This window comes from Phacochoerus africanus, chromosome 15 (genome assembly GCF_016906955.1).
Source record: "Phacochoerus africanus isolate WHEZ1 chromosome 15, ROS_Pafr_v1, whole genome shotgun sequence".
NCBI classification, from domain to species: domain Eukaryota; kingdom Metazoa; phylum Chordata; class Mammalia; order Artiodactyla; family Suidae; genus Phacochoerus; species Phacochoerus africanus.
This window is the reverse complement of record NC_062558.1, coordinates 44203480-44230149: the sequence shown is the minus strand read 5'-3', so window position 1 is coordinate 44230149 and position 26670 is coordinate 44203480. Positions and strand designations below refer to the sequence as shown.

Below are 26670 nucleotides of genomic sequence, written 5' to 3'. Positions count from 1 at the left end.
GCTGGGACATTGCTTAAGAGAAATTGGTCTTTTATTTTTTGCTTTGACCTATAAACAGATGCATAAACATTTTCAGGCCTAAGCTTTATCTAAATGAGTTTATCTTGTCTGCATCTTTCCCTCACTCTGCTCTCACTCTGTAAGACTTCCTCTCCCTGGCATTCTCTACAAAAACTTCACTTTCTAGGTTCTTTCCTGAGTACAAAGTGTGTAGTATATGTCTATGTATCAGGCACATGGACAGGGCATGTCACTGGGGATACAGGGACCATTAAGTCACAGTCCTCATTCCCAAGAAGCTGGCATGTAATTGCCTTTATATAAGATCCCATTTAAAAACCATGGGAACTTAGACCCAAGTTTTTTTTCATTTGTTTGTTTGTTTTCTTTTTGGTCTTTTTAGGGCTGCACCCACGGCATATGGAGGTTCCTAGGTTAGGGGTCCAGTTGGAGTTGTAGTGGCCGGCCTATGCCACAGCCACAGCAACGCTGGATCTGAGCCTCGTCTGTGACCTACACCACAGTTCACTGTAATGCCAGATCCTTAACCCACTGAGTGAGGCCATGGATTGAACCCGTGTCCTCATGGATGCTAGTCAGGTTGGTTAACTGCTGAGCCACAATGGGAATTCCTTAGATTTGACTCCAAATCCAGTGCTCTGTGTATACTCTAACAGTGCCTCCTGATCTTTTTATCATACAGAGAAAGAGGAAACAAGCAAAAATTAACAGCTAATGCTCCCTAAGTACCTATTATGTACCAGGTACAGTTTTAATTGCAAACATATTTTATTTCATTGACTGCTAAACCATTTTGCAGAGGAGAAAACTGAGGCTTAGAGAGATGTAATTAATGCCTTGTCCCACGACCACGGTTCCTCAGTGATAGCGTTGAGATTGGAATTCCAGAGCCTGTGCGCCGACACAGAGTCCAGGGCTGGCGAGGGATTCTCTGGGGGTGCCTGGTTCTCCTTTGTTCCTTGGACCGCAGAAGCCTAGCAGTGTAGGCACCCAGTACACTTTTTATTAGATCCGTGAATAGATTTATTTACCAACTTGTTGGAAAGGAAGAAAATGGAAAGATATCCTGGAGGGAATACTTGGGAACTCTAGAGTTTGCCCATTTGTATAAAACAACTACTTATAAAAGTGCCTAAGACGGTGCTTGTACTTAACACCTAAATATCCAAGAGGTAGTCTAGACATTCATTATTCCTATTTAAATGCCGTGTCCTGCCCCCCCCACTGTCTCTCACACAACTATTCCTTGAGCTTGTCCTATATCCCCATTTTGCAGATTTAGAACGTCAGGCTGGCAAAGGGGTCTCTCTAGGCCAGGGTGACTCGATGACGTCCACACCAGTCGTCACAGGCTGGAAGTCGCCACGAAGCGGGGGGGTGGGGTGGGGGTGGGGCAGACGAATTAGTCCTCAGCCATTCCGGGCCCCAAAAATCCTAACAGCTCAGCCGCTTTAGAGCCAAAGGCGTCCGTAGCGTTCCCTTGCTGCCATGGCAACCTACACACCATTTCCGCCTTCGAGTAACGACATTTCCGGTGCGCCGGTCGCGGCACATCCGGGTTCCGCCCCCGAGCGGCGCGCTTCTTTTGCGGAGCTGGAGGCTGTATTCGTAACACCGGGCACTGGAGAGGTGAGCGGGGCTTGGAAGCGGGCAGGGGAGCGCCGGAGGGAGTTCGCGCCGGTGGGAGTGGTGGCTCCGGGAAGTGGGCCTTGGCCTTGCCCGTTGCGCTTCACTTTCGCAGACAGCTCTGCGGAGGCGGGGAGAAGAGGAGCCGCTCCGGGTCACCGGGCAGTTGGGGGCTTGGGCAAAGTTAGGTACGGAGCCTCCACCGTGAGGCCTGGGTTGCAAGGCAGCTGGACCCTGGAGCCCTGGCTTTAGGCCCACCTAGTTTCAGGCCCACCTGGTTTCGAGCCTTGCCAGCCGAGAACCTAGAGCAAGTTGTTTAAATTCTCTGCTTCGTTTTACTTAAGCTTTGGAGGCGCTAGTAGTATCTCTCTCTCCAGATGTCTTGATGTTTACATTAGATTATTGGCCTGAAGCGTCCAGCAAGTACCTAGCACCTACCGAGGTCTCTCTTACTGGTGACAACTGTGGTTATTACCATGCTCTGGGCCCAGGGAAGCAGTGTTGTTAGTGACTCCCGTGTATGAGGGACTCCCGCTTCCTCTGAGAATATTTACCTTTTTTGAGCGCCTGGGTGAGGTTAGGACCGGCAGCACCCAACCAGTGCACCTTTGAGTAGAATGAGCAGGGGAAACTTTGTAACAGAGCTGACCAGAGTTTGACACTGCCTGTGGAAGTAGCGAGCTCCCTTTCCTTGAAGGCTGCTTTCCGTGGCTGCTAGACAGGAATCACTGCCGTCCTATTGAATGTATGACTGTGTGGGGACTCGTGCTTGGCACTTCATCTAATACTCATACACTGAGTACCTGGTAGAGAGGGGGGTTGAACTCAGGCTGTGATTTTAGCACCTGGTTTCACAATCACTTTGTGAGGTTCATTCCCTAATTCAATAACAGGAAGGGCAATGAACCTAATCATGGGATTACAGTAACAGCTGTTTCTGGAACCCTTATTGTGAGCTGTTTTTTTAGGCCCCATCTCATTGAATCTGCATCATAAGCATTCTCTAAGGTTGGTACTGTAGTTTAACTGTTCAAGAGACAGCTGAATCTCATCACCCAGCTACCATGTATTGAATTTTGTTTTCTAATTCACAGCTAGTCCGACTGTTAAGGTAGTGTTTGTAATTACTGCCTTCTAGCTCCTCAGGAGAAGTTCCTGTTTGGGGAGGAAAATTAAGTCTAAGAGTCTCATCAAGTAATGTATTCAGAAACCATTTCATAAAAAGATCACTTTGCTGTGACTGTCAAAGGTTTAGATAAAACTCTTTACCCAACATAGGAAAAATAATAAAAATCTGGGATCCGGTAAAATGTCTATCCAATTTCTGAGGCAACAGTACATAGGATAGCATACTTAGTTCTTTTTATATGGTTTGTGTGTATGTGAGTGTATACAATTGATATTTTACAACATTGACTAGGACAAGGAAATAACATGCTTAAGAATCACATGGACTGGGAGTTCCTGTCTTGGCTCAGTGGTTATCTAATCTGACTAGGAACCATGAGGTTGCGGGTTCGATCCCTGGCCTTGCTCAGTGGGTTAAGGATCCGGCGTTGCTGTGAGCTGTTGTGTATATGGTGCAGACGCAGCTCGGATCCCAAGTTACTGTGACTGTGGAGTAGGCCGGTGGCTACAGCTCCAATTTGACCCCTAGCCTGGGAACTTCCATACACTGCAGAAGTGGCCCAAGAAATGGCAAAAAAATGTAAAAAATTAAAAAAATAAAATGAAATACTTAAAAAAAATCACATGGCTGTTGGGACTATTTTGTTCCACCTGTCTTAGTACATATTGTTTTTTGAAAGGATTTAGTGTCTGCTTTATTGAATTGTAACAACAATTTTGGTGAACTTGGAGTTTGGAGGAAGTTCTGAAGGCAGCAGGGAGTAGGGACTCACAGGGAAGCCTTCTGCTGCTGCTCGCAGGACTTGTCACAGACTATACTTTTTCATCCCTTCCTTTAGTGACAGGTCATGTCCCTATCCCACTTGTACCGAGACGGAGAAGGCCACATGGATGATGACGAGGATGAGCGGGAGAACTTTGAGATCACCGACTGGGATCTCCAGAATGAATTCAACCCTAACCGGCAGCGCCACTGGCAGACCAAGGAAGAGGCCACCTACGGAGTGTGGGCAGAGCGTGACTCAGATGAAGAGAGGCCCAGCTTTGGAGGCAAACGGTATGGCTGGCATGGGCTGCTTCCCCAGGAGTTGGGGAACTACCCCACTAAGCATCTGTCTCTCCTAGCCCCACTGAGTCCCTTAGCTGCATCATCAGCCAGGGAGCCCGTTCCTCTTTAGGTTTGGGTGCTGGCCTCTCACTGACTGGGTCATCAGTTGGTGTTAATTGAGCAATTATGTGTATTAGGCCTTGTGCTTTAGGCCCAGTCCTTGCTTTCCAGGAGCTGCAACTCTGGTTGTTGGAGACGGGCATTGATCAACAGCAGAAGTGGAAGTCTGTAACTGATTGAGGACCTGAGGGGGGGCCTATTTTAGGGTGTTTGACCTATTCTGGGAGGTTAGGGAAGATGGAGAATCAGGGCGGCACCAGTAAACAAAGGCCTTTGCTGGGAGGCAGCAGGGAATCCAAGAGGACATGAGACGTTGTGAGCTGGAGTGGGGAGAGGGAAGGGGTGTCACCTGAGAAAGAGGCCTTGGGTCTGTGTGGAGAGGGTGTGACATGCGGGGAGGGGGCGTGTTTGAAGATCCTTTTGCTCAGGTGCAGGCTCGGGGTTGAGCCACAGTGGAAGAGGGGGCTCTGTGAGGAGGCCCGGGCCAGGCAGTGGTAGAGACCAGGGCTGGGCTGGTGGCAGGGGATGAGGACTGGGACTGAAAGCCCCCTCCTCAGTGTGGAGTTGCCTGTGTTGGCTGCAGCTTGCCTGACCAGAGTGTGTAGCAGGTTTGGCTTTGTCTTTCTGTCCCCACCTGAGGCCTGGAGGCTCCAGCCCATTGCAATTGTACATTTTTGACAAAGGAGGCTGGGGGGGAGTTCCCACTGTGGTTCAGCGGGTTAAGAACACAACCTAGTGTCCCTGAGGATGTGGGTTTGATCCCTGTCCTTGCTCATGGGGTTAGAGATCCAGCGTGGCGGTGGCTGTGGTGTAGGCTGGCAGCTCAGCTCCAATCTGACCTAGCCTGGGAACTTCCATATGCCACAGGTGTCGCTATAGAAAGAAAAAAACAAACCAACAGAAAAAAGGAGGTTGGGAGAAAGAGCAGAAATCAGTGCGACCTCTTCTCATCTGTAAGAAATCTAAAGTGAATGATGACTAGATCAGGGATCAAGAATTTTATGTCTATAAGATAGTAATGGCCTTCACTGCTTCCTTGTTCAGGCCTGGTCTCTATTACCCTGCGTACAAGACAAAGGTGCCATTATTATCATCCCATTTTACAGATTAAGAAACTGTGGCCAGGAGTTGCCTGGTGGCCTAACAGTTAATTATATGGCATTGTCACTGCTGTGGCATGGTTTCAGTCTCTGGCCTGGGAACTTCTATATGTTTCTGCCATGGCCAAAAAAAGGAAAGAAAAAAACTCCAGCCAAAAGTCATACAGCTAAACTGTTAGAATCTGGACCTTACTCTACATTTGGGCTCTTATATTGCACCTCTAGGAGAATATTCTCTTAGTTTTATTGCTGCCATGGAGAGGTTTCTTTACGAGGTTAGTCATTTTATAAAGCATCACCTTATTTTGCAATACTCTTGGGGACTTTCCTTGTTTGATTTTTGTGCTTGAAATAGTGTCTGAAACAAATGCTTTGTTTTTCTTTTTCCTTTTTTGGCCACCTCACGTCAGAAGGAGTTACCAGGCCAGGGATCAGATTGGAGCCACACTTGTAACCTATGTCGTTGCTGCAGCCATGCTGGGCCCTTAACCCCCTATGCTGGGCTAGGGATCAAACCTGCATTGCAGTGCTCCAGAGACAACAGTGATCCCATTGTGCTTACAGTGGGAACTCCTTGTGTTTATTTTTAAAAGAAAAAAAATTTTTGAGTTCCCTTGAGGCACAGCAGGCTGAGGATCTGCCATTGTCACTGCAGTGCCTTGGGTTGCTACTCTGGCATGGGTTTGATCACAGGCCTGGGAACATTAACATGCTACAGGCATGGCCAGAAGAAAATTTTTTTTAATTGGAGTATATTTGATTTACAATGTTGTGTTAATTGGTTTATCATAGGACACTGAATATGGTTCTCTGTGCTGTACAGGACCTTGTTTATCCTCTCCATGTATAATAGCTGCATTTGCTAACCCCAGCCTCTCACTCCACCCTTGCCCCAACCTCCTCCCCCTTGGCAACCACAAGTCTTTTCCATGAATTTGTTTCTTTTCTGTAGGTAGGTTCATTTGTGCCACATGTTAGATTCCAGATATAAGTGAAATCATATGGTATTTCTCTCTTTCTGACCTGCTTCATTTGATACGATTAGTATGAGAGTCTCTAGTTCCATCCACATTGCTGCAAATGGCATTATTTTGTTCTTTTTTTATCACTGAGTGGTATTCCATTGTGCATGTGTACCACATCTTCTTAATCTATTCCCCTGTTGCAGGACATTTAGGTTGTTTCTATGTCTTGACTATTATGACTAGTACTGCAATGAACATAGGAGTGCGTGTATCATTTTCCTTGAAATCTTTGTCTGGATATATGCCCAGGAGTGGGACTGCTAGATCATCTGGTAGTTCTATATTTAGTTTTCTGCTGTACCTCCATACTGTTTTCCATGGTGGTGGGACCAGTTTACATTCCCACCAACAGTGTAGGAGGGTTCCCTTTTCTCCACACCCTCTCCAGCATTTGTGATGCCATTCTGACAAGTGTGCAGTTGTACCACATTGTAGTTTTGATTTGCATTTATTGAATAATTTTGTTGTTGTTGTTGTTGTTGTTGCTATTTCTTGGGCCGCACCCTCGGAATATGGAGGTTCCCAGGCTAGGGGTCCAATCGGAGCTGGAGCCACTGGCCTACGCCAGAGCCACAGCAACGCAGGATCCGAGCTGCGTCTGCAACCTACACCACAACTCATGGCAATGCCGGATCATTAACCCACTGAGCAAGGGCAGGGACTGAACCCGCAACCTCATGGTTCCTAGTCGGATTCGTTAACCACTGCGCCACAACGGGAACTCCTATTGAATAATTATTGATGAGCTTTTTTTTTTTTTTTTTTGCTGTTGAGTTGTATGAGTTGTGTGTATTTTGGAAATTAAGCGTTGCATCATTTGAAACCATTTCCTACCATTCTGTAGTTTGTCTTTTTGCTTTTTTTATGGTTTCCTTTGGTGTGCAAAAGCTTGTCAGCTTGATTAGGTCCCATTGGTTTATTTTTGTTTTTATTTCTGTTATCTTTGGAGACTGACTTTGGAAAACATTTGTACCATTGATGTCAGAGAATGTTTTGCTATGTTCTCTTCTAGGAGTTTGATGGTGTCTTATGTTTAAGTCTTTAAGCTATTTTGAGTTTATTTTTGTGTATGGTATGAGGATGTGTTCTAGTTTCATTTACTGTCCATTTTTCCCAGCACCACTTCCTGAAGAGACTGTCTTTTTCTCATTTTATAGTCTTGCCTCCTTTGTCAAAGGTTAATTGACCACATGTCCAGATTTATTTCTGGGTTCTGTATTCTGTTCCATTGATCTGTATGTCTGTTTTCGTACCAGTACCATACTGTGTTGATTACTGTAGCTTTGTAGTATTGTCTGAAGTCTGGGAAAGTTATGCCTCCTGCTTGGTTTTTGTTCTTCAGGATTTCCTTGGCAATTCTGGGTCTTTTATGGTTCCATATACATTTTTGGATTGTTTGTTCTAGTTCTGTGAAAAATGTCATGGGTAATTCGATAGGGATTGCATTGAATCTGTAGAGTGCTTTGGGTAATGTGGCCATTTTAATGATATTAATTCTCCCAATCGAGGAGCATGAAATATCTTTCCATTTCTTTGAATTTCTGTGGTTAATTTCTTTCTTTCTTTTTTTTTTTATGCTTTTTAGGGCCACACTTGTGGCCTATGGAAGTTCCCAGGCTAGGGGTCAAATCACAGCAACATCAGATCCGCATCTGTTGACCCACACCACAGCTCATGGCAAGACCAGATCCTTAACCCACTTAGTAAGGCCAGGGATCGAACCTGCAACCTCATTGTTCCTAGTTGGATTTGTTTCCCCTGTGTCAAAATGGAAACTCCTCCATGATTAATGTTTTATAGTTCTCAGCATATAAGTCTTCCACCTCCTTGGTCAGGTTTATTCCTAGGTATTTAATTTTTTTTGAGTGCCATTTAAAAATATTGTATTTTTATATTCCTTTTCTAATACTTAATCCTTAGTATACGGAAGTGCAACTGATTTTTGAACATTAATCTTGTATCCTTGAATTTTTGCTGAATTTGTTGATCAGTTTGAGTAATTTTTGTGTGGCATCCTTAAGGTTTTCTATATATACTATCACGTCATCTGCATAGAGTGACAATTTTACCTCTTCTTTTTTTTGGATACTTTTTATTTCTTTTGTCTGTCTGATTGCTGTGGCTAGGCCTTCCAATACTATGTTAAATAAAATTGGTGAGCGTGGACATCCTTGTCTTATTCCAGATTTTAGTGGAAAGGCTTTCAGCTTTTCGCCATTGAGTATCATTCTGGCTGTGGGTTTGTCATGGATGGCTTTTACTGTGTTGAGATGTGTTCCCTCTATACTTGATTTGGTAAGAGTTTTTAACATGAATGGATGTTGAATTTTGTCAAATGCTTTTTCTGCACCTATTGAGATGATCATGTGGTTATTGTCTTTTTTGTTGTTGATGTGGTGTATCACATTGATTTGTGCACGGCGAACCATCCTTATAAACTTGGGGTGAATCCCATTTGGTTATAATGTGTGATTTTTTTTTTGATGTCTTGTTGGATTTGGCTTGCTGATATTTTCTTGAGAATTTCTGTATATTCATGAAAGATATTGGCCTGTAATTTTCTCTTTTTTCTGGTTTTGGTGTAAATGCTTTTTAAAGTAAGTTAATTTTAAAAACGTAAAAGGAAGAGCTTCTGTTGTGATTCACTGGTAGTGAACATGACTAGTATCCATGAGGACGAGGGTTCGATCCCTGGCCTCACTTAGTAGGTTAAGGATCTGGCACTGCCATGAGCTGTGGTGTAGGTCGCAGACGTGGCTCAGATCCGGCGTTGCTGTGGTTGTTGAGTAGGCCTGCAGATACAGCTCCAGTTGAACCCTCTAGCCTGGGAACTTCCATATCCCACAGGTACAGCCCTCAAAAACAAAAAATAAAAAATAAAATGGATCCCACAAGGTCAACTCTAAGGAACTCTCTGGCCAGCAAGGTTTCTACATGGGATGGTTGCAGGAGAGTTCTTAATGACCCTATGGGCTGTGGGGCCTTGTGTTTACCTGCAGGGCTCGTGACTACTCGGCACCAGTCAACTTCATCAGTGCTGGGCTAAAGAAAGGGGCAGCAGAGGAGGCGGAGCTGGAAGATTCTGATGATGAAGAGAAACCTGTTAAGCAGGATGAATTTCCTAAGGATTTCGGACCAAAGAAGTTAAAAACGGTAGCCTCCTTATTGACGTGTTGTGACTTTAGTAATATCCCTGCAGCATCTTTGTGGCGCAAGCATCTGCTCACAATTGGTGGGGGGGGGGATTGTGTGGGTCTCCCTGTGGTAGTGCATCTCCCTGAGGGGTGATGTGTGCAGTGCAGTCTCTTCTATTCCCTGAGATGCATCAGAGGTAGGTTTGATTGGTGAGATATTTTTCATAATGCTCTGTGACTGCCAGGTCATGCTCCCATCAGCTAAGCTTGCTTTATTACGTTTTTCTTCTTTTTCTATTAACTAAACTTTGATTTTTCTCCTTTTCAGGGTGGTAATTTTAAACCCAGTCAGAAAGGTTTTGCAGGAGGAACCAAGTCGTTCATGGATTTTGGCAGCTGGGAAAGACACACAAAAGGAATTGGACAGAAGCTGCTTCAGAAGATGGGCTATGTCCCTGGAAGGGGCCTTGGGAAGAATGCACAAGGTGTGGCAGTCCCATCCCACAGTCTTGCACTTGCCATCAGGCAGAGGTGGGAAGAGCAGGGAGGGCAGTGGCCTCCTCTTCTCTGCTTTTTCACTGTTCGGAGGGCTGGGACCCTGCAGCCTGTTCTGCCAGCACAGATGCTGTGCTCTATGCTTCATGCTTTATCAGAACTCAAGTTACATAAAATACTTGTTTCGGCAGGAGGGAGAGGTTAGGGTTTAAATCAGGCTGACAGGCTGAGAACAGGCTTCTTTCTAGCCTGCCCAGTGTTTCTAAAAAATCAAACTGGTTGCCAATATTTAAAAAGCAGACAGTTTCACTTCCATTCTAGAGTTGCCTGGCAGTGACTGGTTTAGCTGAGTCCTTGCTGTCCCAGTCAGCACCCAAGGCCTTCTCCTGGAAGCTGCCTCCACACTCCCCTTTTACTCCAGCCCACTTTCCCTGTTCATATTAATGTTCCCTGGACCCTAAAGGCATATGAGTTTGGACTCTTGCTCAGGAGGGGGCAGGACAGGTAACTATTTTTTAGTTTTGCAAAAAGCCAGTTACCTGTCCTTCAGGAATATCAGTAAAACATCAGGTGTTGCCTTTTGTTTTACAACACTCACCAATGGGATGTCATCAGTAGTAGTCTCTGTAATTCAGATTCAGTCCCTAGGTATTATTAAAGTTAGATATGGATTGTGTGTTGAAAACATCAGCTGTATGAAGAATCCATGGACTTGAGTGGCAGTGGCATGGGAGTGAGGGAAGTGTGCTAATTGGGATTTCAACAGTACTAGCTGGAAGGGGCCTGGTAGGAAGTCTGGGGTGTGGCAATTCTTCACTGAAATGCAGTCCTGTTTGTAAACTTTTTCAAGAAAAATACTTATTTTCCAGGCTTAAACTTGTTATAGCTCATAGGAGATATGAACTCCTAAGTAAAATAGGTGGAGTTTCATATTAAATGGCAGCTTCACCTTACTTCAGTCAGAATCAATATAATATCTGAATTAATGGGCTTCCAAATGAGCAGAGTATAGAATCTAATATGCCGGAGATCCCAGTTATAAAATATTCCTGTCCACTAAAAAAAACCCAACAATCCAAGTAGAAATGGAAGTCTGTATTTAGGATACAAACAATATCAGCACACTGTTCTGTGGCAGCACACACGCTCAGAAGCTTCTGGCCACACAGGAGCCAAACGGTGTCGTGAGGGCAGAAGCATGTTTCCTTCCTGGGTAGCATGTTACTGTGTGTGAGGACCAGGAGTGTGGTCTCCCTGAGTGGCTCACTCACAAGAACAGCTGTGATCTGAAGTCTGTCTTTTGCTGCAACTTGCCAGGTATCATTAACCCAATTGAAGCCAAGCAGAGAAAGGGGAAAGGCGCGGTGGGGGCATATGGCTCAGAGCGCACCACCCAGTCCCTGCAGGACTTCCCCGTGGTTGACTCTGAGGAAGAAGCTGAGGAGGTGAGTCAAGAGATGGGCTGGATTCTGTCTCTGCCTCTTGGGACTGTTGTTTGCTCATTTGTTCCCTCACCAGTGTTTAGGGGTTGCTTGCACAGCAGGTGCCAGACACTGCTGAAGGCTGGTGTCCTGCCGTGACCAGGCGTGGAGCCTGGTGGACAGGGAGCAGTAAAAAAGTAACCACGGTGTGGTTAGAAAGAGCAGTTGTGCCAGGAAGTACTCAGAAGAAAGTAGGTTGGCTATGTGGGGAAGGGGTCTGAGCCTCAGTATTTGTAAGGCAGGGAGTGGGCATTAAGCAGTGTCTTTGGATGGTCTTAGTGTTATGGAGGGACGGTCCTTAGCATGGTGTTCTGAAAGCCTCAGTGTCCCCACTTGCGGGAAGAAGTGGCCCTTTCTTGTTGTGAAGGACTATGTTATATTCTTGATTCAGGAATTTCAGAAGGAGCTGAGCCAGTGGAGGAAAGACCCCAGCGGAAGCAAGAAGAAGCCCAAATACTCTTACAAGACAGTGGAAGAGTTAAAAGCCAAGGGCAGAATTAGCAAGAAGCTCTCTGCTCCCCAGAAAGAGATTTCTCAAGTCAAGGTATGGGGGGCCCATGGACACCTGGTCCAGGATGGAGGCTTGCAAGACACACACACAGTTAACCACAGCAGCATCAGTCACCCAACACTTGCTCATAAGGTTCCTGTGGGTCTTCTGGGCAGGCTTTCTTGTATGTCCTGCTTTCTTGCGTGGCAGTAGCCTCTGCCCATTTCCTGCACTCCCATTTAGGCTCATTGTTGTTCCTACCCTGTGCCAGATGCTCTTCACCACACTACAGTGCTAAATCCAGCACTCCAGCTCTGCAGCTTGCTGTCCGTGAATTCAGTGATGTTCGTGGTATTCTATTGCTAGATCTTTAACTTTTGTGGTTTTGTTGAGAGCAGGTTAGCCTTATCTTTGTGGGGTTTTTTGTTTTGGTCTTTTGTCTTTTTAGGACTGCACCCACGGCATACGGAAGTTCCCAGGCTAGGGGTTTAATTGGAGCTGTAGCAGCTGGCCTACGCCAGAGCCACAGCAACACCAGATCGAGCCGCGTCTGCAACCTACACCACAGCTCACAGCAACGCTGGACCCTTAACCCACTGAGCGAGGTCAGGGATTGAACCTGCAACCTCATGGTTCCTAGTCAGATTCATTTCTGCTGCGCCAAGATGGGAACTCCTGTTTTAGACTTTTTAAAATGATAGATTCCTAGAAGTACAGTCACCAGGTTAGAGAATAGGAAGGTTGCTCTCACTCACTGTGACCAGGAGTGGGCCCTCAGCCTTGAACTTAACATTAGACTTTTAGCCTCTGTTCTGTCCATGCAGTCTCTGCGGTTCTCCCTCACTGTCCCAAGTAGCCAGAGAACAGTGGTGACAGATATCTCTTGTAGTTTGTCGTAGGAGATTGTGTGTGTCATGGAACCCAAAGTCTGGAGTGGGGTTCTCAAAGGTCAAGGTGTTGTGTATCAGGTTATTTGGGGACCTGGTAGGAAATGCAGATATTTAAGATATAGCTGGAGGTTTTGCCTCAGAGATCTGGCTGGGCGCGAGGGCTCGTGCTTGTCATCTTTCCCCAGGTGATGCTAACTTATATACTCTAAAGTGGTGGCGGGTACTTCTGTTACTGTATAGACATGATCACATCTCCTCAGTCTTCTTCGGACATTGAAATTAGCTCATCTCCTTGGGTGCCTTTGTGGGTTTTGTATGTTTCATGTTATTTTAAAATTTAAAAAAAAAAAGCTATTACAGAGCAACATGCAATACATTTTAGAAAATTAGGAAATACAGAGGCAAAACTATTAAAAATATTTTCCTTCCCGTAAATGACCAATGATGTACATCCTTCCAGATCTTTTTGTCTAAATATGCATGTTTTTTACCCAAATGACATTTTAATGGTATATGGTGTCTGTTTTGGTCCGTACAGCCTGTGCTTTTCCCTGGCAACATATTTTCATCAACTTAATTGTCCATACTCAAATTTTAGCAGTTGTCCTACAAAGTCTCTTCCATCTGGTTTGTCCTGAGGGACCTAGTCCAGAACTGCCCGTTGCATCTGATTGTTCCATCCTTCTGACGTCACGCAGCCCAGGCCTCACTTTGATGAACACTGCCCTTCTCCAGGTCTGCTGAATGGCCTGGTTTCTATGCTTTCCCACCAGCACCTCACCTTCCTTGGGCTTAGGTGTGTGTCTGGTAGGGCAGCAGTGCTAAGTGTTAACCTGCGTCCCCTCTGCCGCCTTCTCCAAGGTCATAGACATGACGGGCCGGGAGCAGAAGGTCTACTATAGCTACAGCCAGATCAGCCACAAGCACAATGTCCCAGATGACGGGCTCCCACTGCAGTCACAGCTGCCCCAGCCCGGCAAGGAGGCCAAGGCCCCCGGCTTTGCGCTGCCAGAGCTGGAGCACAACCTGCAACTGCTCATTGAGCTCACGGAGCAGGAGATCATCCAGAACGACCGGCAGCTGCAGTACGAGCATGATATGGTGGTCAACCTGTCCCACGAGCTAGAGAAGATGGCAGAGGTGCTGGAGCACGAAGAGCGGGTCATCTCCAACCTAAGCAAGGTCCTGGAGATGGTGGAGGAGTGCGAGCGGCGCCTGCAGCCCGGCTGCAGCGACCCCCTCACCCTGGACGAGTGTGCCCGCATCTTCGAGACCCTGCAGGACAAGTACTACGAGGAGTACAGGATGTCCGACCGTGTGGATCTGGCTGTGGCCATCGTCTACCCGCTGATGAAGGACTACTTCAAGGAGTGGGACCCCCTCAAGGTGACTGGGCGGGAGGCTCATGTGCTGCCTCTTGTCTGGGGCAGGTCTGGGCTTTGAGAGGAGGTCTGGAGGGCGAGGGCCCAGCCCCAGCCTGCTACCTCAGCTGCCGTTTTCTCCTCAGGACTGTACCTACGGCACGGAGATCATTTCCAAGTGGAAAAGCCTCCTGGAGAATGACCAGCTCTTGTCCCACGGTGGGCAGGACCTCTCGGCAGACGCCTTTCACAGGTACTCCTGGTGGGGCTGGCACCGCTCTGGGAATTGACGTTCATTCGCTAGTTCACCTGAGGCTTGTTGCGTGGCTATTGGGGATGTGCCTCTCACGTCTCCAGGAGGTGGGGAAGGCAGGTGCTAACTAAACAAGTGGACAGATAAGTGGGCTGCAGGCTGGGAAGAATGACAAGGATGCCCACCTGGGATGGGTGGGGGGTGTTGGGGGCAGAGGTCTCTCAGGAGGTGACGTTCAAGCTATAACCCAAAGGGTGGGTGGCATCGGCCGTGCAGGGAGAGCTCTAGGTGGGGAAGCACATGATGACACTTGGAGGGGACCCTGTGACCCAGCAGCAATCCTGCCAGGGAGGCAGGCACCAAGGAGACAGGCCCCAAGGCCAAGTGGGTGCTCAGCACGGAAGATGCAAGCTCACGTCTGGCTGATATGTGGGCTGGCCTCTCGGTTTCCTGTGCTGGGTTGCCGTGCTCTTGCCATTTCCAATTCTCATTTTCAAGGTTGGTGGCAATGTTCATTGCATACGTGGCAACCAATCTGTGCATTTAACCATCCTTTCTTGCACAGGCTGATATGGGAAGTCTGGATGCCTTTCGTTCGAAATATCGTCACTCAGTGGCAACCAAGGAACTGTGACCCAATGGTGGACTTTCTGGATAGCTGGGTGCACATTATTCCCGTGTGGATCTTGGATAACATACTGGACCAGCTCGTCTTCCCCAAGCTGCAGAAGGAGGTAGGGCCAGTTGTGCGAAAGAGCTGTCGTCAGGAAGCATGGGGTCTTGTTTAGGATTTCTCTTCATTCTCTCACTGCTGTTAAGATGCCTGGAATTAACAGAACTTGTCAACATAGTTATTGTTCTGTAATGCTAACTCTAGTTCTTTGCCCCAAAGCCCCCCTTAATAGGTTTCCTTAATAAACTTAGAATTGTGCCATTTCTGAGATAATACATGTATGGGCATATGTGTAAGTCACTGTCCCTGTTTAGGGGAAATGTCATGGAGTCGGGGGCCCCCATGCATGCACAAAGGACTGTGGACCTCAGCCAGCAGAGCACAGGGCTTCGTGTGACTGCCCACAGGCCACCATAACTGCTGCTTACTCCCCACTCCTCCTGCAGGTGGAAAACTGGAACCCACTGACGGACACGGTTCCCATCCACTCCTGGATCCACCCGTGGCTGCCCCTCATGCAGGCGCGCCTGGAGCCGCTGTATTCCCCCATCCGCAGCAAGCTGGCCAGTGCCCTGCAAAAGTGGCACCCCAGCGACTCCTCTGCCAAGCTCATCCTCCAGCCCTGGAAAGACGTCTTCACCCCGGGCTCCTGGGAAGCATTCATGGTCAAGAACATAGTGCCCAAGCTGGGTAAGGAAAAGGGGGAAACACACCCAAGTACAGCAGCTTTGCTGCCCTGGTTTCTGAGGCCAGCAGTAATGATTATGGTTCTTAAAATACGGCCTTTGAACTCTGTGCAAAGGCTTATTATTATTAGCACATGATATTTCTCACCATGAAAGAGGTGCCATTTTGGGCACTAGGGCTGAATATTACAAACCAGGGTCCCTCTTGCAGTGACAAAGTCAGTGATTAGTCCAGAATGGGCTTTCGTGACAGTATAGCCACAGGTGATCTGAAACTTTTGTTGTATTGGATTCCAAATATGGAGCTATTTCTGGGAGTTCCCTTGTGGCTCAGCAGGTTACAGGTCCAGTGTTGTCACTACTGTGGCTCTGGTCACAGCTGTGTTGCAGGTTCGATCCCTGGCCTGGGAACATTCATGTGCTGTGGGTGCAGCCGAAAAAAAAAAAAAGTAAACATAGAGCTATTTCTGGATTAGAGAAGAAAGCAAGTTTTAAGAAGTGTGGTGTCAAGAGCTTAAAATTGACCTTTGAAAGCAGCTCAAAGGCTGACACTGGTGACCTTGTGCTTCTGAGGCTTTGCCTTAGAGACTGGGTTTCTCTTCCAGGGATGTGCCTTGGGGAGCTGGTCATCAACCCCCACCAGCAGCACATGGATGCCTTTTATTGGGTCATCGACTGGGAAGGGATGATCTCTGTCTCCAGCCTGGTGGGGCTTCTTGAAAAGCACTTCTTCCCCAAGTGGCTTCAGGTACGCTGTTGAGCTTTGTGGAGGGGGCAGGGAAGAGCTGCTCTGCCCAGTCTGATTTGAGGCACCCAATCCGGTAACTTTCAAACGGCAGTATTACAGTCACACAACAAAACTAAAGCACATGGTTAGGGTGGGATGAGTCAGGCAATAACAACAGCAACCACCCTGTGTTGAATGTTGCCATGCGCCCAGTGCTGTCCTAAACCCTCTGCACTACTCCACTCCTCACAGTAGCCCCTGGGCCAGGGACTGGCAGCTCTTATGGGTATGGGAGTGACCAAGGCTCAGAGTTCACACATGAGGGCACTGAGTTGCCCAGCTGACCCTGCTTGGCCCCTAAACCTCCCATAAGTGTCCCCAGGACCAGGACACAAAACAAGGCCTTGTGGAAGGTTTGCTCCTGTTGTTGCCCCTGTGGATGTGGGTTTCTCATTTGTTGCCTTATGGCAGGTGCTGTGCTCCTGGCTCAGTAACAGCCCAAATTACGAGGAGATCACCAAGTGGTACCTGGGTTGGAAATCCATGTTCTCAGACCAAGTGCTGGCGCACCCATCTGTTAAGGACAAGTTTAATGAGGCACTGGATATCATGAACAGGGCAGTGTCCTCCAATGTCGGTGAGTGGGGGTTCCATTTTGGAGGGCCTGGCCTTGAGCACGTAAACCACACACAGGCAGGGTCCCCAGGTGCCTGGGGGGGCTGCTAAAGGTGAAGCTCACTGTTGGCCTAGGACACGCCGCCCGTGCACCATGCCCACCACGTGGTTAGCTATCCTCCCACCCCTGCTCTCCTGTGGCCGGGCTGCTGGACTCACATGTATGGTCTATCTCCAGGGCCCACCTTCGTCACCACTGTCTGTGCTAATGGCTTTTGTACACCTGCCCAGCCAGCGTTGGGTACGCCACTGCAGTGTCACAACTCAGGGCGTGAGGTTGGGCAGACAGTCTGACACGTAGTAGTTGCTTAGCCACTCTCAGCCCATCTTTACCTGTAAAACAGTAATAGTGCCCACTTCTAGGTTTTACTAAGAACCTGGGGGATGGAGTTACTGTGGGTGGATAGCACTCAGTAGGTGGACTCTCTGGTGTGTCAGAAGTAGGCAGTTAACTATTCATTCACTGTCTGTGAGTGACTGCCTGGCTCAGGAGTCTGGGAGCCTAGTCAGCCAATCCAGTGTGAGTGTGCTTACATCTCAAAGCACAGGCCCCTGGAGCGCATAGTCTGACAGTGTTTCACAGACAAGCTCATTCAAGGTCACACAGCTAGAGTGGCAGCTGGGACTGTTGATGAGGCAAGTATATGTCCATGCTCTCTACTTACCCACGACCTTCCAGGGGCATCAGTGGGCCACATCTATTTTCATATTCTACACTTTCTCCCTCAGTCACTTGACCCACAAGCCCCCAGAACTGTTCCCCATCTGTACCCCGCAGTTAACACTGGCCATTTGTGGTGCTGTAGTATCCTTTAACATTTGTGTCAGCTCCCCAGATACATTTAAATTTCTTCTTGGGTTAGAGCCTGTATAAGTAAGTTAACTAGTACAAGCTGTATGTTTTCAGGGTTCTAAAAGCTGCCTCTTGAGAAGTGTGGGGTAAAAATTCTAGCAAGAAGGGAACAGAGTAGTGGCCAATGACTGTCAAGGTTTCTAGCCCTTAAGAATAAATCTGTTGCTGATATTTTATGTTGAATATTTAATAATTTCTGGTTATTATATTAACCAGAAATTTTCAGGTTAGCAGCTCCCTGTCCAAACTTGCCCCAGAGGTGCTTGGTCATCTTTGTGTCACTGAGGCACAGCTGCCCCTCAGTGAGTCACAAGGAGGTCTTAGGCCTCTATGGCAGACCCAGGCCAAACCGATTTCTGCTGTGTTGGGACACCCCTCACCTGTCCCCTCTGGGTCTCCCAGGTGCCTACATGCAGCCTGGTGCGCGGGAGAACATCGCCTACCTCACCCACACGGAGCGGAGGAAGGACTTCCAGTACGAGGCCATGCAGGAGCGACGGGAGGCCGAGAACATGGCCCAGCGGGGCATTGGTGTGGCCGCCAGCTCCGTGCCCATGAACTTTAAAGACCTGATTGAGACCAAGGCTGAGGAGCACAACATCGTCTTCATGCCTGTCATCGGGAAGCGACACGAAGGCAAGCAGCTCTACACCTTCGGCCGCATCGTCATCTACATCGACCGGGGAGTGGTGTTTGTCCAGGGGGAGAAGACCTGGGTGCCCACCTCCCTGCAGAGCCTGATTGACATGGCCAAGTAGGCCACCCACCCAACACGGACATACTTGTGAATAAAATGCTATTTTAAATCTTAGCTGCCACAGTTCCTGTAACCTCCAGGATGGCTGCTTCTGCCTCAGCCAACAACAGACACGTTACAGGGTGTTCAAGTCAGTGGCTGAAGGCTCTTCTGTCTTATTCCTGATGATTTCAAGATCCTCACAGTCCTCGTAATCTGGTTCTTCCCGAAACACCCAAGTGTCCGTGGAGAGTTGCGTTAGCTTTTGTACAGGAAACCAGTGGATGGAGGTGTCATTGAATACATCCACATACTGTGAAGTCTGAGGAAACGCCAGCTCCTCTAGTCCTTCCAAAATCTGAGCAGAAACATTCAAAAAGAAGAAACATAATAGTCATGTAAACTCCAGCCTCCTGGGTTAGATTTCCATTTTACTGGTCACATCCCACGTCATCCTTTTTTTTTTTTTTTTTTTGGTCTTTTTGTCTTTTCTAGGGCCGGACCCGTGGCATATGGAGGTTCCCAGGCTAGGGGTCTGATCGGAGCTGTAGCCACCGGCCTACACCACGGCAACATGGGATCCGACCCGCGTCTGCAACCTACATCACAGCTCAACAGCAACACCAGATCCTTAACCCACTGAGTGAGGCCAGGGATTGAACCCACAACCTCATCGTTCCTAGTTGGATTCATTAACCACTGAACCACAACAGGGACTCCTTTTTTTAAAAGTAAGGAATCATATATTTTAAGTACTTTGCACAATGAGTTGACAGCCCCAAGGGCAGTGTGTACACTGAACAGGATACTGAGATTAAAAGAGATTAAGAAAAGAGATGTGCTAAAATGTCATAGCTTTCTGGAACACAGACCCACAGGGAGAGCTTGCTGACGGTGCAGTAACACCCTCTGTGCCTGCCGCCAGCCCCTGGGGAGCTCCTGCCTTCCATATAAAGGCAGACCGCTCCAGGGTGATGCAGCAGTGGTGTGATTTCATAGGCTTCCCCACTCCAGCCCCTTCATTCAGGTACAGACCTTTGCAACATACAGATAATTTTTCTGCAAAATCCTTGTCAACAACCTAGAAATAAAAATTTTAAAGAGTATGATGAGAAGGTAGGAGAGAACAAGACGCAGAAAGGCAAAATCTTAAATATAGCGAGAAATTTTGTAAAATGTGGAATGTATATAGAAGGCTAAACAGTAGAGAGTGTGAGCGCCCAGTCACTGCCCATCGCATCCAGGGAAAAACAGCAGCAGATACCACGGCACCATGAAGCAGCAGGAGGTTATATAGCTTTAAGCAGTGTTTTTTCCCATTTTCACAAACCCATTCTGTCTGTCCTCAGGGAAAGGAGGAGTTAGAGGCAGAAAGATGCCTTAATTTGCTTCCCAGTGAGACTCCAGGCTGAAGCCTCCCAGCTCTAACCCCTGTCCGGGTCCAGTGAGAGGCACTGCCAAGTGTGAAATGTTTTCTGCTGTGGTCGGGGTGGGGGAAGGGTTCACCTCGGCATTTTTGAGCTCACCTCTCCTCAAGTCCTCTGAAACTATTTCCGATGATGACCAACTTGGAAAGGGCCTCTACTGACCAGTTACTCCACAGGAGGTTGTTGTACAGCGCCGTCCCGCAGTGGAGCATGTAGAAGACAGTGGGTTCGCCGCAAACACTCCGCTTTCCTTCCTGGGGTAGAACGTGCACAGATGTAAACACTTCTTACAAGGAGGGGAGGGAGACGGAAGGACAGTAATAGCGAGCTGCGAATTGCCACCCACCAAAAAAATGCATGTAATTGCGTGGTGATGACGGATGTGTGAACTTCATTGCAGTTCTTTCACAATATACGCACACATACCAAATCAACTAGTACACCTTAAACTCACACCTGTTACATGTCACTTCCTCTCAATGTAGCTGGACAAATAATGAGCTGAGAAGGCAAACTGAAGTATCAAATCGAAAACTGATACTATGTCCCCTTGTGGAAGTTATATTAGTGTGTGTGGAATCTACAGACTTACGTGAGGCTGAGTCAGGCAATCATGAACTCCAGAAAGGACTCACATTTACTCAACGACTGTGTGTCCCATGAACACAGAAAGCTCTGGACTAACAAAGGGGGTTCCTGTGTCCTGACTGCAAGGGCAGGAGGGACAGCAGAGGTCACTGTCCTCCAGGTCCTGTTTCCTTGTCACTTTCTGTAGATCCCTATAGTAATTGAGTCCTTTTCAAATGTTCCCTGGGGGTCCAGTCACCCCTTTTGAGAACCACGGCTCCCCCATCATCTCCCAGGCAGGGAGCAAGCCCCCTTCCCTTACCGTCTGTCCCCAGCCACTCTGGGCCTCTCCACTCCCAGCAATTTCCCTTGCTGATACGTGGCCAAGTCTCCCGAGCAGCTCTGCACAGGCTGCCTGCAGTTCTGGCCCTCAGCAAACCCCCAGGAGACGTTCCAATCCCAGCTCAGACCTAGGGAGCCTTCCTAGACACCCCCCCCCCAAAAAAAAAGCACAGATTTCCCTACTGGCTCAGTTCCTAGACATGGGTCTGCCTCACTGTCCTGCATGTCATACACCTGTTTCCAGGGACATGTCCCAAAGTGACCGTGGGCTCCCTGATCACAGACTGGCTTCCATGACCTCTGTCTCTCCAGAGCTCCCTGCCTCACACAGAGCAGGAGCTCAGGAAAGGTGGTCTGAACCGAATGGCAGTGTTTGATGACCCTGCCGACACCACTGAGTGACTGACTCCGCTCAGCTGGGCCAGATATTCATGTTTCATAATAAGCAATGAGATGGCAGTTTCAGAACAAAGAGGAATAAAATGACTTTCCTATAATCCCCAAGACAATGCAAAACTTAAGTCAGAGGTATCTGCCTATACTCAATTCAGCCCTCTGCTCGTGCAATGGTTTTTTTATCTGAGGCCTCAGAAATCTGGAGTCCCAACTATTTTAGGGGACATGGGGATAGGCTGAGGACATATCCACAGCTTACAGCCAGGTGCTATGGGTGTGACTGGGCTACAGCTTCAAAGAGGGGAAACGTTCCCTCCCAGTTTGCTACCTCCCTCGGCACAGGGTAAATTCCAGCCAGAAGGACTGCAGTTGAGGCACAGAGACTGTGCCCTCCTTACTCTCTTACAGCAACAGTAGATATCAACTGAGCATAAAATCAGGACACAGAATTCTCACGAGAATTCTGCAAACCCGGAGTGCCCGTCAATGGAAGTGAATCTGACTGGAATTCAGGAGGATGCAAGTTTGATCCCTGGCCTCGCTCAGTGGGTTACGGATTCGGTGTTGCCGTGAGCTGTGTGTGGCGTAGGCTGCAGACGCGGCTTGGATCTGGCAGTGCTATGGCGTAGGCCAGCGGCTACAGCTCCAATTTGACTGCTAGCCTGGGAACCTCCATATGCAGTGGGTGCAGCTGTTAAAAAAAAAGAGATTTTGCAAATCTTAGTCTGTGCCATTTGTGTAAGTTTTTTCTTCTGACAGACACAACATAGGTCAAAATGTGGGTAACTGACCAGTCACATGCTAGAGGCACCGGGAATGCAAGCAGTGCAAAGGAGGAATGGCTGCTGCACAGAAACCTGGTGCCCAGGGACACAGCCCGGGCCCAGTTTGGTCAGCAGCTACCCAGTCCTCCTCACTCCCCTTCCCTAAGCTACATACCTCATTCTCACTGAGAACAACCACACCAAGGGTGTTAAGAACTGTGATTTCGATTTGGCTAAACAAAGGGTCATATATCCAGCAGTGACTTCTGGGGATCTGCAGAGAAAAACAAGTTACTTATTCAACATCTGTGTGCATATGACTATGGGAGGGGACAATAAAGAAGAATACAGATATTTACCTGGCACTTTTCCAAGAACAGAAGCAAAAATGCTAGTTGGTTTCTGGCAATGACGCAGGTGGCAAAGTTCCCAATGCCATAACACACACACTTCAAATGGCAGGCTCCTGGGACCAGGGTCTCCTCTGAGATGGAGCCACGGGCCACATCTGACTCATCTGGTGATGGGTCAAGATGCAGGCTTGCAAAGGCTTCCGAAAGAGTCCCCACAGGGGCCTTCAGTTGTTCCAGATGCTTCCTAAGACACCTTTTGATGGTTTCTGCAAGAGCAGGCCCCAAACAGTCAGAGGGCATGCTCTGACCCCATGAACTATGTCATCCACACAAGAAGCCCACAGGCTCAGGTAGATAAGGAGCGGGGCTGGAAAGGCTTCAACTCCACAGAGAAAAGGGCTGCCGGCCTCACTCCCAGACATGCAGGGGACATGCAGCCATATCCACCCCAAACTGACCACTGTCCCGGTCCCTGGACTCCCACGGCCTACAACCTAAGGGAATATGTCAAGCAAAAAGGTTTCATTCATGGGCACATTTTCCAGCTTAACATTCATATGAACTCAGTCTAATTTAATAAGAGGCAACCTGGTAAATGCAAGTTTTGTTCTGAAATACCTGCTTTTTAAAGTAACAGAATAGAGGAGCAGAGCTCTCAAAAATAACACTATAAATAACTGGGAATAAGAGTATTTAATGTGCATGGGGGAGGGGGATGGATAGACTGAGTTTGGGGTTAGGTGCAAACTATTACAAATCTCGGAGTTCCCGTCGTGGCTCAGTGGTTAATGAATCCAACTAGGAACGATGAGGTTGTGGGTTCAATCCCTGGCCTCGCTCAGTGGGTTAAGGATCCAGCATTGCCATGAGCTGTGGTGTAGGTCGCAGATGCAACTCGGATCCCCCATTGCTGTGGCTGTGGTGTAGGCCGGCAGCTGCAGCTCCGATTAGACCTGTAGCCTGGGAACCTCCATATTCCATGGGTGTGGCCCTAGAAAAGACAAAAAAAATCTCAACAATGCAGATAATGACAACTGACGTTTACTGCCTCCTGTGCAGCAGGCAGGCACTGCTCTAAGCACTTTACTAAATGCCTCCTTTAATACTCAAAATTACACTATAGGATATGTACATTATCATGGCCATTCCACAGATAAAGAAACTGAGGGCTGGAGTTAAGTGACAAAAGACACCCAGCATGCACACCACTCACTGAGGCAAAATGGCACCAAATGTAGGCTGGGTTCCTTTCTTTGCCCACATTCAGGCCTCCTCCCACCCCACTACCTCTAACCAGAGCCAGATGATACCCACCTAGCGCTAAACTCCAGAAATCAGAGATAAGCAGGTCCTCCCTGTTGAGAAAAAACAGCATGGTCATCTCTTGTCCCTTTCAGGGCTGCCCTGACAGAGACCTTCCCCCTGACCAGGATCTGGGTGTAGGGATGGTAGAACACCCTCAGATGCAGAGTCCACCTGTGAGACTGGAGGAGCATACCTGGGAGTGTAGCCAGAGCAGTGCTACTACGGTTGGGGGGGATGTGGGAAGAGGGCTTCCTGGAGGAGGTCCCTGATTCCCAGGGCCAGGTCTGCGTCTGTGCTGAATCCCTGGTCCACAACAGAGCTTGGCACACAGGTGCAGCTCCATAAATACTGGTTAAATGCCCAGATTTTAGCCTCTCTGTGCTTTAGTTTCCTCATCTCTAAAATGGGGATAAAGCCATACCCATCACAGAGGGTTACAGGAGGGATTAAATGGGTTAATGTTCAGTGCAGGGTGCAGAGCAGGTATTCAACAAATGGCCTTTGTTACTGTAAATAATCCCAAGGTGAGTAAAAGAAGGGACAAAACCAAGTGTCTGGGCTTTTTTTTTTTTAAATCAACTGGTTTGCACAAAAAGGAGCAAGACACGGTCAGTAGTGAATTCAAATGAGCTGAATGAATTCTCCAATCAAAAGATACGCAGTGGCTAAATGGATTAAAAAAACAAGACCCATCTATACACTGCCAACAAGAGAATCAATCGCTTCAGATGTAAGGACACACAGACTGAAATGAGGGATAATCTATGCAAATGTAAACCAAAAGAAAGCAGTACTTCTATTAGGCAAAATGTACTTTAAAACATACCAAAATTTATAGGATGTAGCAAAAGCAATTCTAAGAGGGATTTCATAATGATAAATGCCTCCTTCAAGAACAAGAAAAGTCTCAATCTAATTTTATACCTTGAGGAACTAGAAAAGGAAGAACAAAGTCAGTAGCAGGAAAGACAGAAAGATTAGAGCAGAAATGAAGGGAAAGAGGGACTAAAAACACAGTGGAGAAGATCAATAAAACAAAAAGCTAGTTCTCTGAAAAGATAAAATTGATAAACCTTTAGCTAGACTCACCAAGGGGGAAAAAAAGCTGAAAAAAGTAAAATCTGAAATGTATGAAGAGACATTACAAATGATACTACAGAAATGCAAAGGATCATAAGAGACTACTATGAACAATTACATGCCAACAAATCGGAAAACTTAGATGAGATGGATAAATTTCTAGAAACATACAACCATCCAAGGCTGAATCATAAAGAGAAAATCTCAACAGGCTGGTTACTAGTAGGGAGGCTGAATTGGTAATCAATAACCTTCTAACAAACACAAGCCCAGGACCAGATTGCTTCACTGATGAACTCTACCAAATATTCAAAGAGGAATTCATACTGATCCTTTTAAAACTATTCTAACAACAGAAGAGGGAGGGACATTTCCAAACTTATTCACAAGGCCAGCATTACCCTGTTACCAAAACCAGACAAGGATGCCCCAAGGGAACAAAATCACAGGCCAATAACCCGACGAACACAGATGCAAACATGTACAACAAAATATTAGCAAACCAATTTCAACAATAAAATGATCATATACCATGATTAAGTGGTATTATTCTAGGAATGCATGGGTGGTTCAACATCTGCAAAATAGTCAATGTGATACACCACATTAACGAAGGATTAAAATCATATGATTAGGAGGTCCCATCCTGGCTCAGCTGTTAACGAACCCAACTAGCACCCATGACGACTTGGGTTAGATCCCTTGGCCTTGCTCAGTGGGTAAAGGATCCAGCATTGCCTTGAGCTGTGGTGTAGGTCACAGATGCGGCTTGGATCTGGCATTGCTGCAGCTGTGGTATAGGCTGGCAGCTACATATCTGATTTGATCCCTAGCCTGAGAACCTCCATATGCTACAGGTGTGGTCCTAAAAAGAGACAGACAGACAGACACACACAGACACACACACACACACACATCATATGATTATTTCAATAGATGCAGAAAAAGCATTTGACAAAATTCAACTTTCACTTATGATTAAAAAAAAACCCAAAACACTCAAGAGAGCAGGTATAGAGGGAACCTAACTCAGCATAATAAAGGCCATATGCGTATGGCTTATTCACTAGAAAGTAAACTTTTGTTATGAAGAATGCTCTTTTATGTATTTTAAATGGTTAGTTTTGCCGCTCTCTCCCAAAGGCACCAGGTGATTTTTCTTGGCTCTTCACCATAAGACCCTAGTGGGGTACCTGGAGGTAAAGCCCAGGAAAGTTTGGGGGTTCCTGGGGGACTGCAGCCCCCAGACGTCTCTCAGACTTACACAGTAGACTCCTCACTCGGCCTCCAGCAATTCATCAAAATGATCATTTACGTGTTCTCATCAGATTAAGGCTCTAGTGGCGTCTGCTCCAGAGGTATGGAACAGTGGGACAGACTTCCCAATCTACAGGAGAACACCAAGAGCTGTTCAGATTCTGTGAACTATGATGCTCGTTCATGACAGCTTTGCTTCCTCTGAATCCTAAAAATGGCCTTGCCCTTCAGCAGAAACTGAAGTCTCAAAGCTGCATTGATTGCCCTTTATCTCCTTGTGTTTGTAGTCCTCATACTTATCATCAGAATGGTGGCAGGAGATGAGTAAGTTAAAGGAGCATATAATGTGTACAGTGAATCAGCAGAAATTATGTCTCTGACAAAGTGCATTTGGAACAGGAAATAAAAGAAGCAAAACTATTTAACATCACTAACGATTTCAGGCTGAAAAATCGGCAACATTTGCAGACACTGAAAAATATCACTTTAATTCAAGGTCCTCCTGGACCCCTAGGTGAAAAAGGAGAGAGAGGTCCTACTGGAGAAGGTGGGCCATGAGGCGCATTCCAGGTCCAACAGGCCCTCCAGGTCCTAAAGGTGACCAGAGATCAATTGGCCTTCCAGACCAATGGGGAAGACTGGGAGGCCAGGGCCCTT

The 26670-nt window shown here is 47.3% G+C and overlaps 2 protein-coding genes across 8 annotated transcripts in view; one reads left to right on the top strand and one right to left on the bottom strand.

Annotated features, from left to right (window-relative positions):
- Positions 1-1573: 1573 nt before the first annotated feature.
- Positions 1574-18597, top strand: TFIP11 (tuftelin interacting protein 11). 3 transcript variants are annotated; one of them, XM_047760917.1, is made up of 13 exons: positions 1574-1650; positions 3615-3832; positions 9068-9221; positions 9531-9687; positions 11015-11142; positions 11570-11722; positions 13420-13944; positions 14066-14172; positions 14738-14906; positions 15292-15535; positions 16137-16279; positions 16730-16895; positions 18189-18597. In XM_047760917.1, the coding sequence occupies exons 2-13, from the start codon at positions 3624-3626 to the stop codon at positions 18542-18544; spliced, it is 2511 nt and encodes an 836-aa protein (XP_047616873.1). In that variant the 5' UTR covers positions 1574-1650; positions 3615-3623; the 3' UTR covers positions 18545-18597. The 3 variants fall into 3 exon arrangements, with proteins under 3 accessions (XP_047616873.1, XP_047616875.1, XP_047616874.1); XM_047760919.1 differs by lacking the exon at positions 1574-1650 and adding an exon at positions 1664-1835; XM_047760918.1 differs by lacking the exon at positions 1574-1650 and adding an exon at positions 1861-2655.
- SRRD (SRR1 domain containing) overlaps positions 13020-26670 on the bottom strand; it is a 29094-nt gene continuing 15443 nt past the window's right edge. Inside the window, exons 2-9 of one of the 5 annotated variants that reach the window (XM_047760931.1) lie at positions 23686-23726; positions 22378-22637; positions 22194-22292; positions 20049-20203; positions 19558-19603; positions 18230-18880; positions 17093-17266; positions 13020-14995 (exon numbers count right to left, since the gene is read on the bottom strand). In XM_047760931.1, coding sequence (XP_047616887.1) covers positions 18659-18880; positions 19558-19603; positions 20049-20203; positions 22194-22292; positions 22378-22637; positions 23686-23726 — 823 coding nt within the window. In that variant the 3' untranslated portion in view covers positions 13020-14995; positions 17093-17266; positions 18230-18658. Of the gene's footprint in view, positions 14996-16833; positions 17267-18229; positions 18881-19557; positions 19604-20048; positions 20204-22193; positions 22293-22377; positions 22638-23685; positions 23727-26670 lie in introns of those variants that run through there. The other 4 variants (XM_047760929.1, XM_047760930.1, XM_047760932.1 and 1 more) reach the window with 4 other exon arrangements.